The 24,435-nt window shown below is 39.4% G+C and overlaps 2 protein-coding genes across 2 annotated transcripts in view; both read right to left on the reverse strand.

Moving 5' to 3' along the window:
- dnah10 (dynein axonemal heavy chain 10) overlaps positions 1-21,161 on the reverse strand; it is a gene marked incomplete at its 3' end in the record, with an annotated part of 22,244 nt that extends 1,083 nt beyond the window's left edge. The window contains 67 exon segments of the mRNA XM_014027371.1: positions 130-297; positions 393-604; positions 983-1,114; positions 1,200-1,371; positions 1,445-1,534; positions 1,626-1,835; positions 1,944-2,144; positions 2,276-2,450; positions 2,654-2,808; positions 2,905-3,059; positions 3,161-3,265; positions 3,365-3,638; positions 3,729-3,958; positions 4,391-4,670; positions 4,764-4,911; positions 5,007-5,228; positions 5,340-5,557; positions 5,671-5,801; positions 5,961-6,142; positions 6,347-6,521; positions 6,606-6,767; positions 6,879-7,076; positions 7,182-7,262; positions 7,342-7,545; positions 7,628-7,799; positions 7,972-8,160; positions 8,728-8,895; positions 9,006-9,099; positions 9,178-9,350; positions 9,424-9,684; positions 9,777-9,929; positions 10,049-10,194; positions 10,324-10,443; positions 10,609-10,825; positions 10,939-11,070; positions 11,155-11,277; positions 11,370-11,505; positions 11,597-11,755; positions 11,841-11,959; positions 12,090-12,281; positions 12,508-12,654; positions 12,779-12,967; positions 13,133-13,285; positions 13,397-13,531; positions 13,615-13,798; positions 13,885-14,154; positions 14,245-14,468; positions 14,548-14,781; positions 14,858-14,980; positions 15,056-15,289; positions 15,449-15,605; positions 15,766-15,977; positions 16,085-16,263; positions 16,341-16,443; positions 16,536-16,652; positions 16,730-16,888; positions 16,964-17,443; positions 17,543-17,699; positions 17,798-18,005; positions 18,080-18,244; positions 18,340-18,491; positions 18,578-18,744; positions 19,359-19,508; positions 19,594-19,758; positions 20,434-20,604; positions 20,686-20,859; positions 20,977-21,161. Coding sequence (XP_013882825.1) covers positions 130-297; positions 393-604; positions 983-1,114; positions 1,200-1,371; positions 1,445-1,534; positions 1,626-1,835; positions 1,944-2,144; positions 2,276-2,450; positions 2,654-2,808; positions 2,905-3,059; positions 3,161-3,265; positions 3,365-3,638; positions 3,729-3,958; positions 4,391-4,670; positions 4,764-4,911; positions 5,007-5,228; positions 5,340-5,557; positions 5,671-5,801; positions 5,961-6,142; positions 6,347-6,521; positions 6,606-6,767; positions 6,879-7,076; positions 7,182-7,262; positions 7,342-7,545; positions 7,628-7,799; positions 7,972-8,160; positions 8,728-8,895; positions 9,006-9,099; positions 9,178-9,350; positions 9,424-9,684; positions 9,777-9,929; positions 10,049-10,194; positions 10,324-10,443; positions 10,609-10,825; positions 10,939-11,070; positions 11,155-11,277; positions 11,370-11,505; positions 11,597-11,755; positions 11,841-11,959; positions 12,090-12,281; positions 12,508-12,654; positions 12,779-12,967; positions 13,133-13,285; positions 13,397-13,531; positions 13,615-13,798; positions 13,885-14,154; positions 14,245-14,468; positions 14,548-14,781; positions 14,858-14,980; positions 15,056-15,289; positions 15,449-15,605; positions 15,766-15,977; positions 16,085-16,263; positions 16,341-16,443; positions 16,536-16,652; positions 16,730-16,888; positions 16,964-17,443; positions 17,543-17,699; positions 17,798-18,005; positions 18,080-18,244; positions 18,340-18,491; positions 18,578-18,744; positions 19,359-19,508; positions 19,594-19,758; positions 20,434-20,604; positions 20,686-20,859; positions 20,977-21,096 — 11,763 coding nt within the window. The 5' untranslated portion in view covers positions 21,097-21,161.
- LOC106530179 (dynein heavy chain 10, axonemal) overlaps positions 21,108-24,435 on the reverse strand; it is a 3,709-nt gene continuing 381 nt past the window's right edge. Inside the window, exons 2-9 of the mRNA XM_014025769.1 lie at positions 24,342-24,435; positions 24,132-24,240; positions 23,934-24,049; positions 23,593-23,815; positions 23,172-23,329; positions 22,739-22,969; positions 21,295-21,493; positions 21,108-21,175 (exon numbers count right to left, since the gene is read on the reverse strand). Of these exons, the coding sequence (XP_013881223.1) occupies positions 21,108-21,175; positions 21,295-21,493; positions 22,739-22,969; positions 23,172-23,329; positions 23,593-23,815; positions 23,934-24,049; positions 24,132-24,240; positions 24,342-24,435 (1,198 nt within the window). The remainder of the gene's footprint in view (positions 21,176-21,294; positions 21,494-22,738; positions 22,970-23,171; positions 23,330-23,592; positions 23,816-23,933; positions 24,050-24,131; positions 24,241-24,341) is intronic.

Consider the following 24,435-nt stretch of genomic DNA (forward strand, 5'->3'; position numbering starts at 1 on the left):
CACACACACACACACACACACACACACACACACACAAATATAAACTTATTTTGTTAACTACAAATAATACCAAAATTAACAAATGTAAACTTTAAGATATTTTATATGGTGGCTTGCGCCCATTTTTACCCAGTAGCTGTACTGTTCATAGCGCCTCTTGAAATGGATCATCCAGTTCCCAAGAGACTTCAGAGTCTCAGGAGCCAATTTCTTCCAAATGGCAGGGATGTGGCCATCGAAAAGGGCTTGAGCCACTTCATCGAGCTCACTGCTCATACCTACCTCACCAGCTAAGGCCTGTGGGAAACAAGACAACAAGAGAAAATCTAAACTGAAGTCGAGTAAAAAACACATGAGCATTCAGTCCCCTCAGTATCTTGCATTGTACTCACCCTCTGCAGCTCAGCCAAAGACTGCTGCATGCAAACCACTAGTTTGTTAAAGCGCTCCAGTTCTTGAAGAAGAACCACCGAGGTTGGAGATATGTCTGTGCCAAACGCCTTACGAATCACATCCACGTCAAATAACTCAGGAAGCTTGTTCTGAATGTCCTGAGCCACCTGGCTGATGTGCTCATCCCTAGTAAGACTTCCACGAGCTTCACCTGTGCCACAGGAAGGAAGATACAATATAAAAGGCAAATTAGGAAATGTACTGAAAAGAATTTGAAAAAAAGAGTTAATGCTTTTGTTAATAAATAAAATAAATGTCTTTAGCAGTGATCAGTTAAGAAAACTGTTGAAAAAATCTCAATTAGGGGTGTCCAATCCTGGTTCTGGAGGGCCACTACCCTCCATGCTTTACTTGTTTCCCTGCTCCAATGCATCTGATTCAGAGATTGAATTACCTCTTCTAGTTCTGCAGAAGCCTGTTAATCAGCTATTCTTTCAAATCAGGTGTGTCAGAGCAGAGATTTTCTTAAAAACATATAGGGTAGTGGTCCTTGAGGACCAGGATTGGAAACCCTTGTGCTAAATCATACCTGTCTGAGGCTGAAGGTCTATCAGGTGAGCCCACATCTCATTAACAGCTAGAGTGTAATATCCAATCTCCGCATTGGAATGAAGTCCCAACACCTCAGGTGTGTTCACCAGAGGCATCTTCTCAATCTCATCTACAACATTTCAGGTTAAAGCTCCAAGCGAAAAATAATAAACAATTTTAACAATTTGCTTTATGTAGTGAAAGCATGAACTGACCAACATATACATCCTTTGACCCAGATGGAGGGATTTTGTAATCCACATCTTTGTTCTGGAAGAAGAGGAACTGCCGAAAAGTATAAAAAAGGAAGTCTCCGAGGTATTCATCCATGTAGACAGTCAGGATTCTTCGGTCAAAGCTGTCGATTGCTCGCCCACCATACATCACCTAAAAAACATTTTACATATAAACATACAGCATTTTCTGACACAATATTACAACCAATTAGATGTAGCCTGACCTCTCCGATAAGATATTTAAGACTTCTCCAGGGTATATCTTCTTGGTTGTGAGCTTTGGTCAGGTAGGTGTTCAGAATCTCCATACACACCTGTAAACATGGTTATTTATATTGATTTAACTATAGAAAAGTTAAACTTATTATTCTGCAGATCAAAAAGTAAAAAATTTGCTCCTCTTACAAAAAAGTCGGACTCGCTGAAGTCGTAGGGCACATTCCAACCAATTTTTCCATACTTGCGCCTCTCTTGCACCACACCGTGGAAGAAGGCCAGCACATAGACCAAGCTTTTGAATGCAGAGTGTGGGCATGTGTTCAAGGTCTCATCAGAAATTTTGGAGTATGTGGCTCTCATGTTCAGCTTGAGACCATTGGGAGGCTCTGTCACTACCTACACACAATAAATCAGTTCTTGTAAATATCTTCAATCTTTTTTTTTATCCTTGATTGATATTATTGTTGCATCACAAAAAAAAATATAAAAGAAAATGTATTTTACCTTTAGAGACTTTTGCAGAATGCCAATGGGGAAATCTTGAATGGGATTGGTCGTGATCCAGAGACGGAAATTAGAGTTGGGATTTGTGATTTTTTCTAATGCTTTTTCCAGATCTTTTAGCCACTTCTTTAACAGGTGGCAATTTTGTAGCAATAACCACTGACCCCAAGAAACTGCACTCTCCAACAGTTCTAGGGCCACCTTTAAGACAGTTACAGGATACAATTACCACACATTTTTATTTATTAGGGCAATTTCTTGTTAAATCCTATGATCATTTCCCCTTTCCCTTCTTTGCACTTAAAATTCAAATCATGGAAAGTGTTCAGTACCTTCTCCTGCCCCTGGCCCATGGCGAGGAACTTAAACCTGCTGCCTGATTCCTCTGCTAGTTTCATCAGGTCACTGGTTGGGTCTGAACCAGGACTCAGGATGAAAAGGATGGGAGAGAAAGGTGTGCTTTGTTCATGAATTGCAGAAAAGTTGATCACAGGGGGCTGTACATATCTACACAGAAAAACAAAGAAGTTTGATCAAATAGTTATGTTTGGTCAATTTAACTGGCTTATACAGTATGTCTGACAGAACTAGAGCTATTGTAGGTGACTGAGCTATACAAACTGCTACACAACAGTAACATGCAACTTATTAACACAGTTTGAAAGGTTGAGGTTGTGAAGCTTCATAACCATAACAAAAATAGTCCCTACTTCTCGCCCATGGTAACACTGATATAGTCAGTCACAGCTCGGAAAACTCTGTCAACCCGGAAGCAGCGCAGCAGCAGTAGCTTCTGAAAGGCAGACAAGTTCTCTTTGTATTTCATGGGAAACGGAGCCTGCTCCGGCGCATCTGAGTCATACCACTGAGAAAAACAAATAAACAAAATGAGACAATAAGGGTTAAACACCACTGGTTCAGTAATCTCCTTATATTCATTTTTGTCACTGTGGTCACTTACGGATTTCCACTCAGTGATGTTATTTTCAACATCTTCAGGCAGAGTGCCAAACTGTTCAGGGAAGAGCTCTGCAAGTTTCACCACGTCTTCCCAGCCCTGGTCAGGAAGCCAGTCACAAGGCTTTTGTCGTGTGCTTTTTTCCAGAGACGTATTACCTTTATGCATGAAGTTGAAAAACAGGACAAAACAATTCTGAGCATTTTTTGTCTGCTTGTGAACAATACAATATTCTTAGACAATTTTCTGGACATGTCACCCTTGATAAAGAACTCCAACTCCTCCTGTGGCACCCTCCCCTCTGCCTGCTCAATTTTGATTGTCATGTTGAGAGAAAAAAGCAACTTGTGCTTCTCAAACAGCCCTAAGGACATACAACAGGGAGATTTGTATAAATCTGAAAACCATCATACCCAACTTTAAAAATGAACATGTTGCCATTATTCTAACTCAGTTAGTTTACCTGTACAGCCGTACTTATAAATATTGTATGTTAGAGTGTTCGTGAAGTCGTTAAGTCTTTGTTGAAGTGAAATGTCAGAACTACGTTTCTGCAGTGATAAGTTAAAGACTTCCAGGTAGGATTCTAGCGAGTACTGGTACATGCTGTCAACCAGAGCCATGTCTGTCAGCACAAAGAAGAGGATAGCGCCTCGCTTCGCTGCAGGTCGGTAACCATCTCTCATTTTATCAATATTCACGGATGTCGTCTGAGCCAACTTTAATTTCTCAAATACCTGGTTGTCACAAAATCAAACAGCAAAAGGTTCCTGATTATATTTTCTTCAAAGATAGAGGTATTTTGTGGAAACTTCAGCCAAACTGACCTCGCTGGCTTTGAGTTTTGTTTCCTCCAGTGTTTGCACAAGTTCTGTGTTATCCAACATGTTGCCTGTACACATGGCCAACTCCCTAAGCAAGGAGTCTCCAAGGTTTTTCAGAAGCTTTTTATTGATACTAGTCTCTTGGATTAAATGCGTACGCTGTTCCTCCAATTCTTTCTTCTCAAAGCCCATTATAACACTCAGGAGCTGGTCTTCCAGACCCTTAAGGGTAACTGTAATGACATACAGTAAATAGACTTAAGAAAACAGACAAACCTGTTCATATTAAGGCTGAGTCACACTACAAGATTTTAAAACAGTCGGCCGATTTTCAAAGACTGAGAGAGCCCACACGTGAGGATAAAAAATCATGGATATACCAGGTTTGGTCCTACAGAGTGTGGTGTACAGCCACACGGCAAGAGACAACACACAACACACGCAAAGATATTTCATTCATGAACTGTCAGCCGACTAGATCACTCTTAACTCACCACCCACGGCGGGAATATCTGCTATGATTATCTTTAGAGCCATCATGATAATCTGGACTTCCTTAAGATTGTTGGAAGGGCAAAAATTGGCATGATTTTCTTGTAATGTGACGCCGGCCTTAGCTGCTTATGTGATGCAGATAACTGAAAGTGGCATGCAGCAGATCTTACCACTGTAGTTGATGACCATAGCTTTTCCAAAAATGGATGGAGAAAATTTGGGATTAGCCAATTTGGTATTAAGGTAAAATTTAAAGTTAGGATCATAGTGCACTTCCTTGTCACCCAGCAAGATGACCTGTCTGCCCTCTGCACCTATGACGTTTTTTTCCAGGACATTGTCAATGACTGGGTCAATGTACTCATCCACATCTTGGACAAGAAATGGATTGCCATACTTAATGGCTATCTCAAGCTGTTTCAAGAAGTCTGGATCATTGAAAGATGAGATCTGAGGACAAAAAGTCAATGTCATGATCAGAGTGTGGGACTTTAAAATGGGCTCATTATCAGATCAGTTGTATAAATGTTGAGCTTTTTGTACCTTGAGTTTATTGGCTGCTTCTTTATTTTTAATCCAGTTGAGTGCCTGCTGCTGAGGATCAATACACATGGCAACGCGACTTCCTCTGGTTGTGAGAATTCCATTCTGCACTGACAGCTCATCAGGAGGCAGTCCTTCTGAGCCCCACCTGTTGAATGGACATAGAAAATAATTTTTCATATTGCATTTCAGTTTATTGTCATGTGACATATTGTCTTTCAAAAAGGTTTAAATGCTTCTTACCTGCTGATTTCTACCTCATCAGTCAGAAGGTTGTCCACTTTAAAAGGCTGACTCAAGGGGATGCCTCTCTCAATAATGTCCTGGACCCATGTTTGATAGACCATTTCATTCCTGAAGTCCCAGCTGAAGGCCCCTTCATAACTCAGAAAAGCAGCAGAGACCAGACAATCCCCAAGGAGACACACTCGCTGCTGCCTCAGCTCATCCAAATCTTGTGTCCACCTGAATTGAATTAGTAAGAGTGGGAAATATAATTGAAAAAAGCACATAGTTAGAACAATAAAATGGAAAAGATCAACAATACGGTAATTTACAACTGTTGCATAATCTCACCGTTCATTTTCAGAGCTCAGTCCAGAGATGAGTTTATCAGCAGCAATCAGTCTTCGCTCCATGACCTCAGCCGCCTCCTGTAGCTTCTGCTTTTCCGAGATTGCGTGGTCATACTTCAATTGAAGACTTTGCAACTCTGTCTGAATTTTGCTGAGTTCACTTTGAATGTTCTGTAGTTCATTTTTAGATTGAAGAAATTTTTTTTCTAGACGTGCCACCTATAAATCAAATGACAGTACAGTTGTTTCTTTGTTTTTTCTTGGTTGTTGTTGTTGTTTTGGTCTCTCATTTAATACATGACAGTGAAACAAAAATAGCAGAAATGAAGGACCTTTTCTTTCTTGGGTTTTATTTCCCTGGTAGCATCACAGTAACGTATGATCGCCCGAACAAATTTAAACATTCCCGCACCAGCTTTACTGATGGCTCGCATTTCCTCAAAACATAGGTCCTTTAGGATGCCTAGCCAAACCAAATAAGATAAATAAATGAATAATATGTTATGTCATTACAGAAATACAGTCCATGGTATTTGGACTAGATATTTTTATCCAGGACGTGGACATTTTTACAATTTACAATTCTAAATGTGGTTTTCCACTAATCATGAATTCAAATTACCTTTGACAGTTTTGATCTGAGTGTTACTGATGGAATCACAGTCCATGACCATTAAGGAGTGTAAAAAGTTGGGCTCAGACATCATCCCCTTGGCTGACTGCCAGTTGATTTCATGGGAGCCACGCAGCACCAAAATACACTCACAAACCTTTTGCACCTGTTGGGGCGGCTTAGGAAAAGACCTGTATTATGAATCAAAATAAATCAAAATCTAAACAAACAAGCAAAATATAAATAAATACAATTCGGTTTAATTTGTTTTGTCATGAAAATGAAATCAGTTTTTATTACTGACAAGTGTTAAAATCCCTGATTGGTCAGTACCAATTTGTAAAGTAATTTTTTCCTAATAACCTAAAAAACTAAATAAAAAGTTAAGAATTTACCGGATCTCAGTGACATCACGTTTGTCTAAGTCTTGCAGGGCTAAGCGGGCAGCGTCCAATTCCGGGAGAGCTTCAGCCAGCAAACTTTCAGCATCTTTCTTTTCAACAGCAATGACTTCATTCTGCTTTTCAATCTCTGTAGCTTTAGTTTCTGAAAGAGCCTTTTTCTCCTTGGCTAAAAAAACAAGTTATTGATGATTAGTATTTAAGGACCACATGTTACATAATACTTTAGTAAAAGATGCAGGCACTCACTGACCCACGCTTGTGTTTGCAGCAATGTCTTCCAGCAGTGCTTCACAATCTGTGGAATTTTTAGCTAAGACAACCTTCTGATCTTCAAGCTTGACATTCAGTTCAGCCAGCTGCTCGCTGGCTTCTTTAAGTTTATCCAAACCTCCCTCTAAACGCCTGCACTGAGCTAGAAATACAAAGAACTGTTACTGACATCCTCACAAACACATTGTTAGTAGTACTCATTTGCTACCAGTCCCAGTTACTACTGGTTTTTTGTAATTTACAAACTTCTTACTAAGGAAAAGGTGGTTCTTTTCCTCCAAAAGGTTAGAATAGGTGTTAATAAAGTCCAAGTAGTTCTTTGGAGTGACGTAGTTACATCGTCTGAGTGTTTCCAGGAATAGCTTGCTGTATTCACCCACACAAGTATGCACCATGCATACATGTTCAATAACTGAATTGGAGTGAGCCTCAGGAATCATTGAATTTTCACCTGTTAAAATAAATAAATAAATTTATATATAAAAAACATTCTATTTAAAAATCTTTAAAATAATTAAAGGAAAATATAATTATTTGACTATGTGTGAAGACACACCAAGGACAAACTGAGCCACTGCATGTAAAGCCTGTGGCGGCCATGGCAGGAACCAGTCTATCACAGTGTTGTTCATCAGTCCTGAGATTAAAAAAGGCACACAGTTAGAAAAGAAATAAGAAAATAATAATATTAGGTGAAGAATGAATGCACATTCAACCTGGGAAGTTCCTGCAGCGTGTCCTCAGAGTGTCTCCCACTGGAGACATGCATAACACAACGTGTAGATTGTTGGCACACTTGCTGACAAAGTATTGCCAAACACCCTCTTTGGAAGGATCTGCTCCTGCTTTAAGAGCTTCGTCACGAACTTCATTGAGGACAGACTCCATCTCATCGTTAGGAAACAATGCAGGGACTATGCCTTTCAAAAGAAATAATGATCAGTGTGCAAATACTGTAGCTTTTCAGGATATAAATGTATTTTAATTACAGTTAAATTCAACCTGAGGTGAGCATGTTGTTTATTAGTTCCAAAAACCCTTCCATGGCCACATGAGCATCGGTAAAGAGGAACACCATCTTCTTATTTTCGATGCCAAGCTTCAGGTACAGCGCTTTCAAATCTTCTCGAAAACTGGATTCATTATATCCTCTGCTGAGTTTTATTTCAAACATCTGAAACAAGATTGATCCGTTATTTTGATTTAGCAGTTATAAAGCTATAAATGTTAGCTAGAGGGTAACATGTCACTGAAGTCAACAGTCTTTACATTACTCATAGCTTTATAAGTAAACCTCATTGAAGAATCATTTGTGTTTCAGCACAGCTACAATATGTTTTTACGACCTCACAGCCAGCAGTGAATGCAGCAAGCTTGGTGAGCGACTGCTTGCCGGAGCCCGCCACTCCAACAAGCAGTGCATGGCCACGATCGATGCGAAGGATGCGGTGAAGTCGGGTGAGATGTTCCAGAGCATCATCAAACAGCACTAAGTTCATCTTTGACTTGGTCTCATTGTACTCCTCAAGAAGTTCCTGCAGAAAGAAAAAGAAACAGCAGTAAATCATTGTAATGTAAACAATTGTTATGTCTTATTACAACCCTAATTACAACACTAATATGTTCTCCAAATATGTGGGGAAACGTTGTTCTTAAACTGTTTGACTATTTTCTCACGCAGTTGTTCACAAAGTGGTGAACTTCACCCAATCCTTGTTTGTGATTGACTGAGCCTTTTTGGGATTCTCCCTTTAAACCCAGTCATGACACTCACCTGTTTCCAATTAACCTGTTCACCTGTAGCATGCTCCCAACAGGTGTTTTTTCATCATTCCTCAACTTTCACAGTCTTTTGATGCCTCTGCCCCCGTAATTTTGCAACATGTTGCAGTAACAAATTCAAAAGGAGTGAATATTTGCAAAAAAGCAATAAAGTTTATCCATTTGAACAGTAAAAATCTTGTCTATGTAGTGTATTCAGTTGAACATAGGTCAAAAAGAATATGCAAACCATCGTATTCTGTTTTATCTGTTTTACACAACGTCTCAACTTCATTGGAATTGGGTTATAATATTTCAGCTACCATCATTGTTAAACTTGCCTGAAATTTCGCTTTGGCAGCGTCATAATCTGGGATGGATTCGTAGACTCTGGGTTCAGAATCACTGAGGGTATTCATGTAGTCCCCAAATAGAATTGGGTCTTTCATTACTTCCTCCATTTCTGATTGAAAATGTTCTTCAAGCAAGTTTTTTATGTGACCCTGAACCTGTTATGGTTAAAAAAAATTAAAAATTAAAAAAAGTATCAGGCAAACATTTGGGGTCTATATTTATTATTTGATTTGGGGGAACAACTATCTGCGCTTCAAAATCTTACCAAAGCTTTGTCGTTTTCGTGCGTGAGTCTATCATGAAAGATTCTCAAGCACTCATTTCTCCACACGCGCACAAACTGGCAGACAGTCAGAAATCTGTCAAAGAGAACAGCAGTGAAAGACATTTTAAAAACTGTTTGAATTTGTCAGTGGAATAAATGTGATTGATCAGACTTGTCTGGTTTAGTGTGGGTCAGTCCATTGTAGACTCTTGACAGGTCCCTCAGGTTAAAGGTGTAGTGGAACTTGGAGGGGGTTGGTGGCAGATCTTTGATGATCATGTTGTACAGTTCCAATGTACAGAAGGTGACTTTATCACACACTTCCTTTATGCAGTCCTCAAACAACTAAAATATTTCATGTTTATTAAATCTGAGTGACATAAAATGATGAAATTATATGGGGTACAAAGATACTTACTCTGGTGTGACCTTTAATAATAGAAGCATAGATGAGGTGGAGAGACTCCATTGATGGAAAAGGAATGTTAAAGACACTGAAGAGTGAGATGAAACGTGGGTCCACCTCATTCCTTCCACCTCCTGCCTTTCCCATGGCAGCAATAAAGTCAAGGTCTTTGAGAATTTTGTAGTTTAGCTCCTTTTCCCTGTCATACATGCCTCCTCGGTCCAACAGCAACTTCAGAAGTGCAACAGGCTGTTGTGTACCATAATTGTCTACCTGAAAAAGTGCATTATGTTGTTTTTTTAATTATAACCACTACCACAAACAAATTACAAAATAAATGATTTAATTAAAAAAAGTAAATGTACCTTTGGCATGTTCAAGTCATCAATAAAGACCAAAAGTCTCTTTCCCAAAGGAGGACCATAAATATCTTTGGTTCTTTTTTGTACATTAGACTCCAGGTTTCTCTGTAGGTCTAATGAAGTTGTTCGGGATGAGAAGTTAATGATCAAAGTAGACTATAATGAAATAAAATAAAAATAAAAATAAATCAATAAATAAAACAGAGAAATCTAAAGAAAAGCACATTTATATTCAAGTAAAAATGCACATATGCAAGTTTAGATGTTGAAATTACTCCTGTTTCAGTGTCAACATTCTTCAGGAAGTTGTGAATTGTGGCAGTCTTAGAAGTGCCAGAATCTCCAACCAGCAATACTGGCCTTCGTATCTTGATCATCTGCTCCAAAAGCCAGCTGGTCCTTGTAGTGTCAACAGTTGGCACTGAAACATAAAACATGAAATAATTCACTTCAAAAGCTTATGTACCGGTACTTCTTTAAAAGTTTTATTTTTTAAATATATTTGCATTTAATTTGTTCCTGTTGAACAGCTCACAGAATTAATTGTTACCTAGGATATCAGCAAACTTTACTGCTGGGCTGTGAGTGTATTTAGCAACAAGAGAACTCCAAGGAACCCACTTATTCTGTGTCCCATCAAAATGGAAATCATACAGAGTTGGCAGGTATCCTGTAGTATTCACAATTAACATGTTAAACACAGTTACAGTCATTCTCTTAAAGAACAGTGTTATAAAGCATTCATTCACATTTTTTTTCCTGTCTTATCATAATCTTATTTAACCAAAACAAACATTAAAATGCATGAACTTATGAACAAATGTTTCCTTTATACCTGGAATCTCACCAGGCCCAACAAGGACTTTTTCATCATGCTCTGTGTTTAGGCAGGAAAGCCTTTTGACGAACTCATCGAACTTGATCCGAGCACTCTCTAACAGCGTGGCTCCAAGTGAGCAGTACAATGCTTCCAGGAAGTAACATTCCAGGACATCAGCATGGCTGCTGTCTCCCTCAAGCAGTGCTTCCAGTGTCAAGCCCAACTGAGTGACCTGAATTCATTATCAAGACACACATTTAATTCAAGGAAATCGTTTTATGAGTTCATCCTTAGAACATCAATTTAGGCATTGTGACAAATTTGAAACGGATGAGATTATCCTACCATATTCAGATCAGTCTGTGGGACAATTGTCTCCAGTTTCTGAACTTGTTTGCCATCAACGATACCATCTACAATCATGTCAATACATCCAGGTACATATTTCTCAAATAGCCTCTGAAGCACTTCTTGCTGCTATAAACACACACATACACACATATGTAAATGAATTTCCTTTGGTAAATGCTGAAAATGACTAAATGAAGCCATTTCTATAACCTGSTCAGGTCTGTTCTTCACCCATCTTTGCCAGTACGGGGTATATCGCAAGTTTTTGGGGTCAACAAAAACCATCCCACAGCGGGACACAGTAGCAGGTGAAGCGTGCTGCAGATCTCCAACCTGTGACAGTGAAGTTTTAGGGCTCAGCTGAGAGTTGTTTTGCAGGAATGTGTAAGAAAATACATTCTTCTCAAAGCCACTTTCAGACAAACCTCAAACAGCAGAGCACAGTGACTCTGCAAACGGATCCGTTCGCCGTTGGCTAGAGTGAGAAGCTTGTTGTCATCCATTACAGAGTTCATATTCTCTACCCAGAGGGCGTCTACATCCCCATCAAACAGGATATACCTGCAAGTTACAAATTTATGTCTTTATGAATTACTTCAAGGTTTTTTCTCAAGTTGTACACATGCAATGTTTCTTTTATATTCTTTTTTACCTCCGCTCTTTTTTGTCAGTATGTTTGTTGATATTGCGGAAGATGTTGGAAAAAATTCCATCAGTCCAGTCACGAGTATCTGGATCAAGTACTCCATACAGTTCAATGACACTCATGGCTTTAGCATTCAGAGGATATAACTTAGTATGCAACCCCATTCTGGTAAGGAGAACAAAAGAACATCACTAATTTGCCTTTTTAAGACAAAGTGGCAGGAGAACGACTAAAGTAAACTGGCACTGACTTGGTCTGAGCTTGACATAGTGTGCTGATCACAACTGATTTCCCTCCACTTGTTGGGCCCACAATCATAGTGGTGTGCCTGGTCATCATTGTCTCATACAGCTGTACAACTTTATCCACCTGCCACAGACAGCATTCAAACAGGGGAAATCAATATCAGGACTCAAGTTCTTGGAGTATATTTTTCACTAGTTAATAAAYTGTCCAAGAAAGACTCTAACAGATGAACGTTACGGCCCAGTTGGAATACCTGATCAGACAGGAGAATATATTGGTTTTTTTGCAGTATCTCTTTYACAGCGTCACTGAAGTCCGGATACCGAACGCGAGGGCAGTCCAATCCAGGAAAGAGGTCTGAGATCAGTCCAAGGAACAAAGGGACATCCTCAAACACCAACTTTGGAAGATTCATGTCTCTGAGTGCACGCATCAACACCACATCCTGTTAAAAGAGATGACATCAAGGAAAGAAATGCAGAATTGGGAGAGTTCTGGTTAAGATAGAAAATCTTGGATAGCAGGAAAAGTTATAGTATAATACAACATCAAAATACTATTTCAGTCCAAATCAGTGTCTTCTCCAAAGCATCTAAATGTTGCAGTGCACATTATATATACAACATTCCTGACATTTTCAACAGAAGTAAATCTTCTAAGATTGTCACTACCTCATTAAGGTCTGGAGAACCTCTCTTTAACCCTCCTGCCATCACCAGAACAGATTTTAGAGCACGCAGGCCAAAGTCATAGTGGAATTGCTTAGACAGCTGCTCACGAGCCAGCTTGTAAAGTACTGTCATCTTCTTGGCCAGCACCTAAAATAAATATTAGTTGAAAAATAAAACATGATGAATTACTAGCAAAATGGAAGAACATCCCGTTACAAAGTCATAATATGGTCATAATTAAAGCATGACATTTTTTGCTAGCATGTGTTACCTTAGTCATTAGGAAGCCTTCTGAAAAGAGCATAATCTCACAAATTTGTTCAAGGTCGGGTACAATCATCACCACAGGCCTGAAGAGGGCTTTGACTGATTCTGGAAGCTCTGTACGTCCAGCATAACCGGGATTCATAGTGATGAAAATCCCCATGCGGTTATCCAGGTTGATCTCTTGCCCTTCAAACTTGACATAATATGAGTAAGAAGTTGTCAAACAAAAACTCTTAGGTGCATTTTAATATGGATTAAAATGACCTGTGCTAAGGAATATTCCCTTGATGACACAAAATAATTACCTTTAAAAGTATTCATTTTGTATTATACGTTCACTATTTTACAATAGATTTACCTGAAAACATTTACAGTGTAAAATGAGAGCATTGCGAATGGTCTGCATTTGAGAAGAAATAACTGATAACACTGCAGAATCTATACGATTGAACTCATCAAAGCAGCCCCAAGCTCCGCATTGGGCAAGGCCAGAGAAGATCTTTCCAACAGCCTGAACAAACAGGAATGAATAATAATAATAAAAAAGCTATTGAGAAATGACAATGTTATTTTTTTTATCAAGAAAACATAAAAAATATAKTTCTTATTGTTTGCCTTTTACCTTGCTGTCCAAGCCCTCACCACAATTTGTRACCACACACAGCAGACCTAAAGCCTTAGCCAGGTCTTTGATGGACTCCGTCTTCCCTGTACCAGCCGGTCCAGCAGGAGCGCCACCCAAGTACATGGAAAGTGCCTGTTGAACAAATTCAAACATATAAAACAAACTAACGTACCAGTTTATAAGTTTCTGTTTAGGTATTGCACAGACTCTTTAACCTGTGTAAGGGTCAGGTAGATTCGGTCTGTTAGTGGGGTTATAACCAATCGACCATTAAGTCCCATGTATTCATAACCGTAAGAGAATGAAGCACTGCACTGCCGCACAAACAGGTTGTCATAATCTCGCACCCAGTAGAATCTTAGTTGGCTCTCCCACTCAAATTCTTGTGCATCCATTATACTGGGGAAACATTGAAAGGTCCATTGTATTAAACACAATTTTCAATCCTAAAGATTAAAATGAATATGTGTAATGAGTAAATTCACCTGTTGTTCACAAGGTTGTCCACAATGTCTCTCGCATGGACATCAATGATAAGCACCGTGTTTATTTTCCGCCTGTCGTTTTCCTCCAGAGGTTGAGTTATGCGCGTCACTAGCTCGTCAATCTGGCGATGCATCTTCTTAGCGTAGTTCTTCAGYGCATTTTTTTCTCCTTTCCTCACCTTCTTGAAGACATTTTCCACCTCCAAGGTCCACCACACTTGAACTGCAGCCAGCACTGTCATACCCTGATATAACAGCATCCAGTCGACCCTGAAAAGCATAGAAAGGACAGATTTACTGTGGTCTGTTTGCACACAGATATCTGCAAATCTATAGACCGCTCCCTGTGTTGATACATACCTACTCTTCTCTTTATAGTAGTAGAAGATTGCCTCCTTTGTATTAAACCAATTAGTCCCTCTCATCTCCTCTAGTACCTTCAACATCCACTCTTCCACTCTTCCTTCCACAGAGACAGGGTTTCTGAACTCCATCACCTCACCTTCAGCAGACACCATAGCTCCAACTACTGTCTCTCCATTGTTTTCCACATCAAACCTTAGAGATGCTATGTTGTCATACATCTAGTGCAAAAAACAAACAATAAAACATCTGGCAAAGTATTTTACAGACAAAATTTTCAATATAAGCAAAGTCTGATACCTTAATCATGTGTTCCTGGACACAGGCAGGGTCACTGCTCCCCAGAATACTGAGCAGTTCATCATCAGAGATAAAGAAAAAGCGTGGGAATRCATTTCGTTTGGAGTCCAGGTAGTYATTAAGACTTTTCTGGCAACTCTCCAAACCATTACTCAAGGCCTGCAGGTTTGCTAGCCGGTTAGGAGCCAGGCAGTTTCGCTTGATATTTGGATCTCTTACAGTGTCGTTCATTATCTACRAAAAGATAACATTTTGAAAAGTGCTAACAAAAAATACATATTTGCACTTGTACTGAAATGGGACAACTCACTTCTTTAAACATCTTATCAATGTTGTCAAACTTCTTAGCTTCTTCGGGTAACTGAGAGCGAATGTCTCCACCAGTGAATATGTTTTCCATGTACATCCACTTTCGCTGAACCGCCAACCAAATCTGCACAAAGGCCATTTTGTCAGTACACAGTTTTGAGAATTTAACTTAATAATAAAGGTAAAAGCGTGCACTGACCTCTGTGGTCTCATTGATGAAAGACAAATCTTTTTCCCACTTTTGTATGTTGCCAAGAAAAGGTCCAACAAAGCGGCTGCCTGCCATGCTCTGTAAGTTCATAACGTCACTGTCCAGAGTGAGCAGGATCTCATCCACTGCTCCCAGGATAAAACCAAGTTTCTGGGTGCCTTTAAAATAAGGCTGCACGTTGAATTTCATGGTCTCCCAAGTTTCTGCCACCCCCTTTACTCCCTTGAATCACACACATACAAAGTGCATAAACAGTTAACATGCTAATATTAACTGTAACGTGTAAATATTGTGTAATTTGAATGCTAAACTCGTACAATTAAACTTGACTCTATTTGTGATGTCATTATTAATGATTATTTATTAAAGAGGAAAGCTTGCCTTCTCAATACTCAGCTCTTTGACAGCTGATGTGACAATGTCACGTATGACATTTGCATATTCGTGCAACTCCAYAGAAAACATGTTCTCCAGGGTGAAACAATCAGGGTTTATCTCAAAACTGGTGCCAGTTCTTTCCATCAGCTCCTTCCAGTGCCTAAAAAAGTCAAATAAAATATTAGAATAAAAATAAAACCTGTTTCATCTGATTCATCCATATATTCTATTCTGTATAAAGTTCAGTTGTTAAAATAAATTCAAATTTATTCATTTTTACATCGTTTTCTATGTCTGTTCATCCTTCTCTTCAGACTAACCTTTCTCTGAGGGCTTTGTTCTTCAGGTCTAGCAGAAGAGGCAGCGATTCTCTAAACTCTTCCAAGCTCCCATCTAGAAAAATAGCCACGGGTAAAGCCCTCACATCGATGGGCAGCTTCTTCAGGCTTTTGATAAAACCCTCTATACCCTCCTGCAGCACCTGGATCTTCAAATCTACCCACAAGGTCTGCGACCAATTTGCTTTTGCATTCTAAAATAAAAAAGTACAGACGTGATACTGACAAACTCTATGAGAACAGTTTGTAATGCACACTGACAAGAAAATTCACTTTTTCACTGATAGAAATACTAACCCACCTTCTGAGCTTTGTATATGTCATAAACTTCTCTTAAGCCACTCATGACTTTCTGAATCCTTGTRACCTCTGGGTACACAGTGACAGGCATGCCTAACAGATCCTCAGCATTAGAGAGCTTCTGCTGTTCTGCCACTATCTTGGCAAGGTCTGTCTCATACTTTCCCAAAATGCTTAGTCCTGAAAAGAATGAAAAAAGTCATTCATGTTTCAAGGTTGAACATTACATACTGCAAAAATGGGTCTGATCAAAGCACCTTTGTCCAAATCTTCACCCACAGCTCCAGGACCATGAATGTCGAAGCTTTCAGCAAAGATAGACAAATTTTGCTTAAAGTCTTCAGTCTTCTCTTTTGCAATCTTTAAAAGTAAGAAAGARAAGGTGTGTGGTATGTAAAGGTGCCTTTCTGAATCTTCTTTTATACATATGTGAAGAAGCTTTCATGTCCTACCACGGTAAATGATTTCTTTACATCTTTCAAGCTGCGATCAACTTTTCTAGATTCTGCAAACAGGTCACTCCACATCTGTCCAATAATGGCCACCAGCTCCTTTTCATCCTCTCCAACCTGCAGCATATAAAGAACACYAAGTTAACCAAAATAATTTCATTTTTTGAGTAACAACTGAACATTTAACACACTACCTCCAGTTTGTAAATGGACAGGGTTCTGTATCGTTCCTGGATGTCGGTGAATCTTAATTCCACCTCTACAGACATGTTCTTGAGGTCTATGATAGTACCRAGGACAAATTTTAGGTCCTCCATAGTGTCCAGGTTCTGCTTCAGTGTCTTCGAAAGTTTCTGTTTTGTAAGATTAATGTAAATTTTAAAAAAAGCCCAACACATTTTTATGGAAATGATTGCATGACTCRGTACCATGAGCTCATCTCTCAAGTTGAAGAGATCTTCTTTGGCAGACTTGTGGAGCATGCTACCAAGTGATCTGATCCAGGAGTCTGCAATTTCTTGTACTGTGGTAACCAGCGGCTCCATGTTCAGATGGATTGAGCGCTCAGTCTTGCTCAGAGGCTCCTGCATCACCTGCTCTTTGACATCAGCAAGGAAGTGTAGCTTATCGTCATACGYGGCAAAGGATGGCTTCTTTGCTGCAAATCTTTCATTGACAATGGTTTCATTCTGCTCCCAAAGGGACCGATAGCACATCCAGAGGAGAAGGTATTGGTCCAAGGAGAGGAGCAGTTGTTGGATGTTTTTGGATGCTGTCAACGCGCTTTCATGTATCTGAGGATGCTGCCATACATCACTAAAGAAAGTGAACGTCACCATCTCATCTTCACCGGCCACTTTCTGAGGGGGGCATTCAATGCAGGTCCCATGCATCCAACGTGGAAATTGCTTAACACAAAAACACTGTATGTTAGTGATCAACTTATTATGTGCTAGATTCAAATGCTTAAAACAATGTCACAACAATAGTAATAGTGATAGCCTTACCTTGGTACTCTCTATGCAGTCTTTAACACACTGCATGAGCAGCCGGTAGAGCTCTTGTTTGRGGGGCTGTAACACAATCTTTGGGGCAGACAGAAAGGCGTCAATTTGGAAGAGAGCAGTACTTCCCATCAGTGCCATGTTGAAAGCCTGAATGCTCCTTAAAGTGCCAGCAAAAAATATGGAACAATGGTTCAGAAATTGGTTGGTAAATCTCAGAAATACTCAACTGCAAATTGTGAAAGATCATTTGATTACCTCTGTACCATYTTTAGAAGGGAATCAAACACTTTGCCTTCCCAGTAGGTGTAGTATGGGGCCATGCATTTGGCTTTACCGCTACTGGTTTTCATTATCAAATCTTCCGTCTTTGTGATCAAGAAACTTATGTCAGAATATGTTTTCCTGAGCAAATGCAAAGTCTTGGCTYGCACTTCCTCAATAAGTGAACAAAAAGTCTTGACACCTTTAAAAAAATAATGATAATGATTTATTATTGCCACACACACAATCATTAATAGATCCTTCTATTAGTTCTACCTGGTAAGTCACTTGAATTATCTGGTACTGGACATTTCAGTAGATTAGCCATCAATATTGACTCCAACTTGAAATYGATTTCCTTCTCGTTTTTGTAAATCTGACTGACCACAGACTCAAATTGAGAGACAGCATTGACACCTCGACTGATGAAGTCAGGTATCCCTAAAACCAGTAATAAGTTTTAATTTACTAGCATAATTTAGAGCATTTGCATTGCAGAAAAATTCCACAGACATTTTAAACTATGTATACTGTACCTGGGAGACTCCAAGTGAGTATTTTGTGTCCCAAGTACATCTCGTTTTCGACTCTTTTTATTTCTGGTACCAGCAGACTGAGATGCAGCTCRCTCAAGCTGTCCAGCACAGAGTGATATCTGCTGACAAGCATATTCAGCTCATCAACATACCTGAAACCACAGATGACAAAGGTAACGAAAGAGACAAAGAGAATGGTTTCAACATATGGCACATGTTCTTTAATGAATGTATTCACCTGAGGAGTTCTTCCTCTTGTAGGGTYACATATTGGGCTCGTTGAGGAACAGAGTAATTCAGTAACTCAAGATATTTTGTTTCAGAAATTATTTCCTTGATTTCTGGAGCAAAGTTAACAATGTATCGCACAATGTTTGTATCGCTTCTTTCAGGTTTTGGCACATCCTTGAAATTACAAAAATGAAAATGTTGACTTATTTTTGCAATTTTTTATATTTTTATATATAGACAGAACTTTATTTCATGTAAATTAAACAGTCCCTTTATTAAGTCCACCTWTTCCATTGATTAATAACTCAAACAGCTAATTAGCCAGTCAGAGGGTGGCAACTCAGTGTCTTTAGGCATGTAGACATGATGAGACTTGCTGAAGTGCAAACCAGACATCAGAATGAGGAAGGAAAAAAGTTTTAAGATGTGCTGTGGTTGCATGTGCTAGACATGTATGTCTATTGGGATTTTTACACACAACCATCTCCAGGGTTTAAAGAGAATGGTCTAAATCACCAGTAGATCAGCAGTTTCTGAAATAATCAGACCAACTCATCTGATACCAACAACCCACCCATTTCAAATTCATTTAAATTCTCTTTTTTTAATTTCCATTCTGTTGCTCGTTTTGAACTTCACCTCACCATGMTTTAAAGACACTGAGTTGCTGCCATAAAGGCTGATTAGCTGTTTGCGTTAACAAGTAATTGAAAAACTGTACCTAATAGACTCAACAGTGAGTGTATATTTAGATAACAGTAGTTGTAACAAATTTCAGAAAATATTACCATTTCCTTGTTTGCTTTAATAATTAACAGAGGCTTTTTCATTAGTACTGAGAGRGTCTTTTCTAATCCATCCATCCAGCACTCATGCTTCTTTGCCTGATAATTCTGAATCTGCACTGCAATTTCCACATACCGGTACTTCTCATTTGCCTGAGCAGAAAATAATAAAAGTTAGAAAATGCTTCTACCCTTATTTTGTCATTTAAACAGTTTTAACTTCAATAAAATAACTCACCATTTTGTTTTGTTCCTCTGCCATTTTCAGGAAGGGAAGAATGGTTTGGTTCATGTGGCAGAAAAGAGTCTGGGCCCACCTGATAGATCCGGCCACAGGAGGCTCATTCCTATTCAAAGGTGGATTGTCCTTCTGTGTTTCAAAGATTTCCTTAATGCTGTCAACCTGTTACAGGAAATCTTGACTTTTACTTACTTCACAGTATTATAAAACCCTTAAAATACAGTAGTAAAACTTTAGAATTAATGAACCAAAAATGTGTATTTGTTTTGTTGTACATTAATAAATAAAACCTGAAGAGTTTTTTTGTTTAGTTATAATATCCATCTATCCAACCATGCATCCAACCTGCTTCTTCCTTTCAGGGTCATGGGGATGCACAAATTTAGCAGTCACTGTGGGGGGGTTGGGATACACCCTGGACAGGTCTATCACAGGGCCACATAGAGACAAACAAGACAGACAACCATTCATAGACACACACACACACCTAGGGACAATTTAGAGTTAACAATTAGACTAACACTCATGTTTTTGGTCTGTGGGAGGAAACCAGAGTGCTCAGAGAAAACCCACACATGCACGGAGTGAACATGCAAACTCCAGAAAGGTCCTTGAACGGGATTTGATCTGGCAACCTTCTTGCTGGGAGGCAACAGCTCTACCAGCTGAGCTCCCTGTGCCRCCTTAATTATAGTATTGTAATTACATTTGTTAACTGGATTGAAATTACAAGTCATGTTAAAAACTTTCATGAATGTTACTTAGTTTCAACATTTTTAACATGGCTTATGGCAACCAGCTCTTCTTCTAGATTATAATAAAACAGAGTACCGGTACCTCTTTGCACTTCTGGGTCAGGACATCATTAAACTTTCTAATCAAACAGTTGTTGATGGCCTCTGTAGAATGGATTTGTTTCAAATTCTGTAGCATCTCAAGGGTAGCAGCYGAGGAGGGCAGTGTGTTAAAAGACAGGTCGATCAGTTTGATGATCTCTCCCTCAACGACCTGTGCAAACATGTGAAAAATGAATCAGCTAAGCAAACATATAGGACATGCATGTGAACTGATAAAAGATTCCTAACCAACCTTCTTATTTGTGCCAAACTCTTGGATGATAATTTTCCAGTTGCTCTTTCTAGAGATGCTGAAAGGATTAAAACTGACCTCCTGAATGGGTAAAACCAGACCCTCCAGTTTGTTTGCCATTTCTTTTCTATCTATATGCTCAAGGCCTAAAACGTTGTTGAATTCCTCCARGAGCTGAAAAGCACAAACCCAGGAGACCGCTTTCAAATTCGACACATTTATAGGGTTGATTATTGTGAGTGAGTGAGTGGTCAGGAATTTGTSAGTGAATGTTCCAGAAAGTACACTGACCTGAAACATGTTGCACAGGTCCTGGCAGACAGAAGCCATGTAATCGCTCCTCTCAAACAGTCTTTTACCATCAAAGTCCCAGTGAGGAACTGAGCCTAATTTTTCAATTTCTGCACTCATGTCAAAATAGGTCAACTTCCACGTCTCCAGAACCCGCTTAGCCTCGAGCACCAAYGATTTGGCCTCTTYTCTTTTTTCTCTGTCCAAGGCACAATATTTTGTATTTAACTTAAATMATAATTCATAGCCTTAATAAACCACTGACTAATATTAAAATCACACAAACATTTTTTTATTTAAATTGTATGCATTTTATACTTGAATACCTGAATAGACTGTGGACATCAATTCCTTGAGCCACTCGCTCACACAGCTGCCAGGCAATACGCTCCATTAGGGGCCCCACACGCTCATTTGAGTAGTAGCGGTAAGACATTGTGTACACAATCTGTAAGGTCTCCATCATTTCAGGGATGGTGTCAAGCATGATGGCAAAATCTGCACCAGTAGCCAGGTTCTACACACACACACACGCACACACACAAAAAAAAAAAAAAAAAAAAAAAAGTAGACTCCAAGTTAGCACTGTAGTCAAGACCACCAAGGCAAAGTCGAGACCTAGACCAAGGGAAGGTGAGACCGAGTCAAGTCCAAGACCGGAAAAAAAATGGCAACTAGTGCCCTAAAACATACAATATGTTGTATATGGGTAGCTAACGGGTCGGTAAAGGAATTTTGGTACAGTGGCATATTACTAACGTTAGCTCGTTAGCTTTGTTAACATCACGYACACATAGCTTATCTTTCTTTGTGCTTCCTTTTTAAGTGACAATTAACGTTTGACGTAGTCTCCACTGTCTATGATAGCAAAGACCTGCAGAATTTTCAAGTCACTRTATGCTTTCTTCTGGATGTCGTTTTAAAAATACATTCTTTATTATTTATGTAGCCAAATTGTATTGCTGAAGACTTTGCAGACATCTTCTCCCGCTCCCAGACAACCACTGCTCATTTTCTCGGATTGCCGAGTGCGAGTGAAAAAGGTGCTGGGGATGGGTGACAGCGCTAACAAAAATATATAATATCAATAAGTCACAATTGGATTAGAATAAATACATTTTACATCCAGTAAAAGCAAGGATGTTAACAAATAAATTGGACACTTTTATGGCAGTTCTTGTCTTTAAATAAAATCCATCCGTCCATTTTCTGTACACGCTAAATCCTTTCAGGGTCGCATGGGTCACTGGTGCCCATATCCAGCAGTCACAGTGCGAGAGGCTGGGTACACCCTGGACAGGTCGCAAGTCCATCTCAGGACCACAAATAGAGAAAAACGAGACAAACAACCATTCACTCTCTCGCTCACACCTAGGGACAATTTAGAGTTATCAATTAACCCAACAGTCATGTTTTTGGTCTGTGGGAGGAAGAGAGAACCCACACATGCATGGAGAAAACATGCAAACTCTACCCAGAAAGGTCCCCRGGCCGGGATTTGAACTGGCAACCTTCTTGCTGAGTGGCGTCAGCTCTACCACCTGAGCCACCGTGCCACCCTAAATGAAATCCTAAGTCCTCAATGTCCGAGACAAGACTAAGTACGAATGCGGTCAAGTCTGAGACGAGTCCAGGACCACCAAAAAGTGGTCTCGAGACAGGTCTTGAGTACTATAACACTGCTCTAAATTTATTCAGAAAAAAAGAGCCAGTCTGTGTACAGAATATTCAACAAMAAAAAATGTTTTTAGAGGTTGCTTACCATAAAGTGTCTTTCCAGTGTCTTAAGGATACAGGTAATTTGAYCTGACTCTAAATGGTATTTTGATAATTCATCAATAGTTTCATTCAGGGTGTGAACAATGCCTGAATCTGATTTGGTCAGTATTTCCATGATCTTCTTGACTGCAGGCTGTTCGAGCTGCTGACACAGGCCACTGAGAGCAGAAGCACGCCCTTGCCAGAGTTCTATCTCTGCCATTGGCCCAGGTGCCTGGAGGGTAAYAAGAAGAGAGTGTTTAAGATTGGTCACTGGATTCCTTCTTGAGGTTGTCATAAAGAACACGATTAAATTTTGGTGTTGATCTGGATCACCAATGTGAGTGACCTTAAGGTCTTGGCTGAAGTACACTCAGAATGCTTTTAGTTTATTTTTTCTAAGCTTAAAACAAAACCTAGTAGGAATTGATACAAACCTGTGGCTTTTTGCCTTGCTGTTCCTCAATAACAATGGTAATCTGAGTCTGCCAGTTCATCACACACTGCTCCAACTTCTCCAACACCTCATGGTTATCAAGCAGCATGTTCACCTCCTGCTTCAAGTCCAGATCAGGAATTTGGAGTACAGTCTCACCTGCGGCACAGACACTAAATCAAAACTAAAATCCTTCTTATGAAGCAGGCTTGGATATCACAGGTTGGATCTTTTTACGGTTTACAAATCCCAAAGCATACTAAACATCTCACAACACAAATGTGCTTAAAACTAAAATGAATTCTGGAAGGGAATACAACTACAAGTTGGAATACATTCTTCTCTGTGCTTTGAAACTTCGATCAGTGATAAATTCCTAGTTCATAGTTGACCCTCCTTTGTTATGCTGAAATAAAACAAACCTTCAATTTGAAGCTGCTGAAGAGTTGAGTTGACCACTCCCAAAAATTTGTGCGTCCTGTTGAGCAACTCATCACACATCATGAGCTGCTCACCTTGTTTTTTCAGTTTACCCTTTTTCTTTTTACTGCCTCTACTGATCTTTTCCTGAGGACAGTTCTGCTTGTGTTGACTACTTTCTCCTGTCGCTGTCATTTTCTGGGCAGTGAACATGGGTATATAGATCTGACAAGAGATWAAGTGAAAATATTTACATTATACATTCATACACACATACAAGATRTTTACAACTGTTCTAGCACTGTTAAAGACAGGTGGTGTTGGTTTGATTTTGTTTTCTTACATTGACTAGTTTGTTTTGTAGTGCCAGCAAGGGGTTTCCAGACTGCATGCCAAAGTTAAACAACCTAGGCATTATGATGCTGGCCTCCTTCATGTCCAGTGGCTGAACAACAGTCTCTGCTCAAAGCACAAATGAGAAGTTTTCAATGAATGTGATGTGTGAAATGTTAAAATAGGTTTAAGCATACAGTCACCTCACCCTTGGTGTTTCTGATGAAGTAGATGACACRAGATTTGAAAAATCTCTCTGGGAACTGATCCACTGAGATATGAAGTTCAGCATGACACACCAGTTTGACTTCAGTTGTCTGAAAACACCAAATCAGAAATGAGGTTAACATTTTGACCATCTCTGACTTCAGTAGCAACATTTGTAAACTAACTGTAAACGGTGACAGACTGTTCTCACATGGCTTTCCTCATTTATCTCATTTGAGTCAGAGGTGAGCTGTGTTTCACTTGAAGATGTCGGAACAGAATCTGATGACTCTTCAACTTTCTTC

Source organism: Austrofundulus limnaeus, unplaced genomic scaffold (assembly GCF_001266775.1).
Source record: "Austrofundulus limnaeus strain Quisiro unplaced genomic scaffold, Austrofundulus_limnaeus-1.0 Scaffold5, whole genome shotgun sequence".
NCBI lineage: Eukaryota > Metazoa > Chordata > Actinopteri > Cyprinodontiformes > Rivulidae > Austrofundulus > Austrofundulus limnaeus.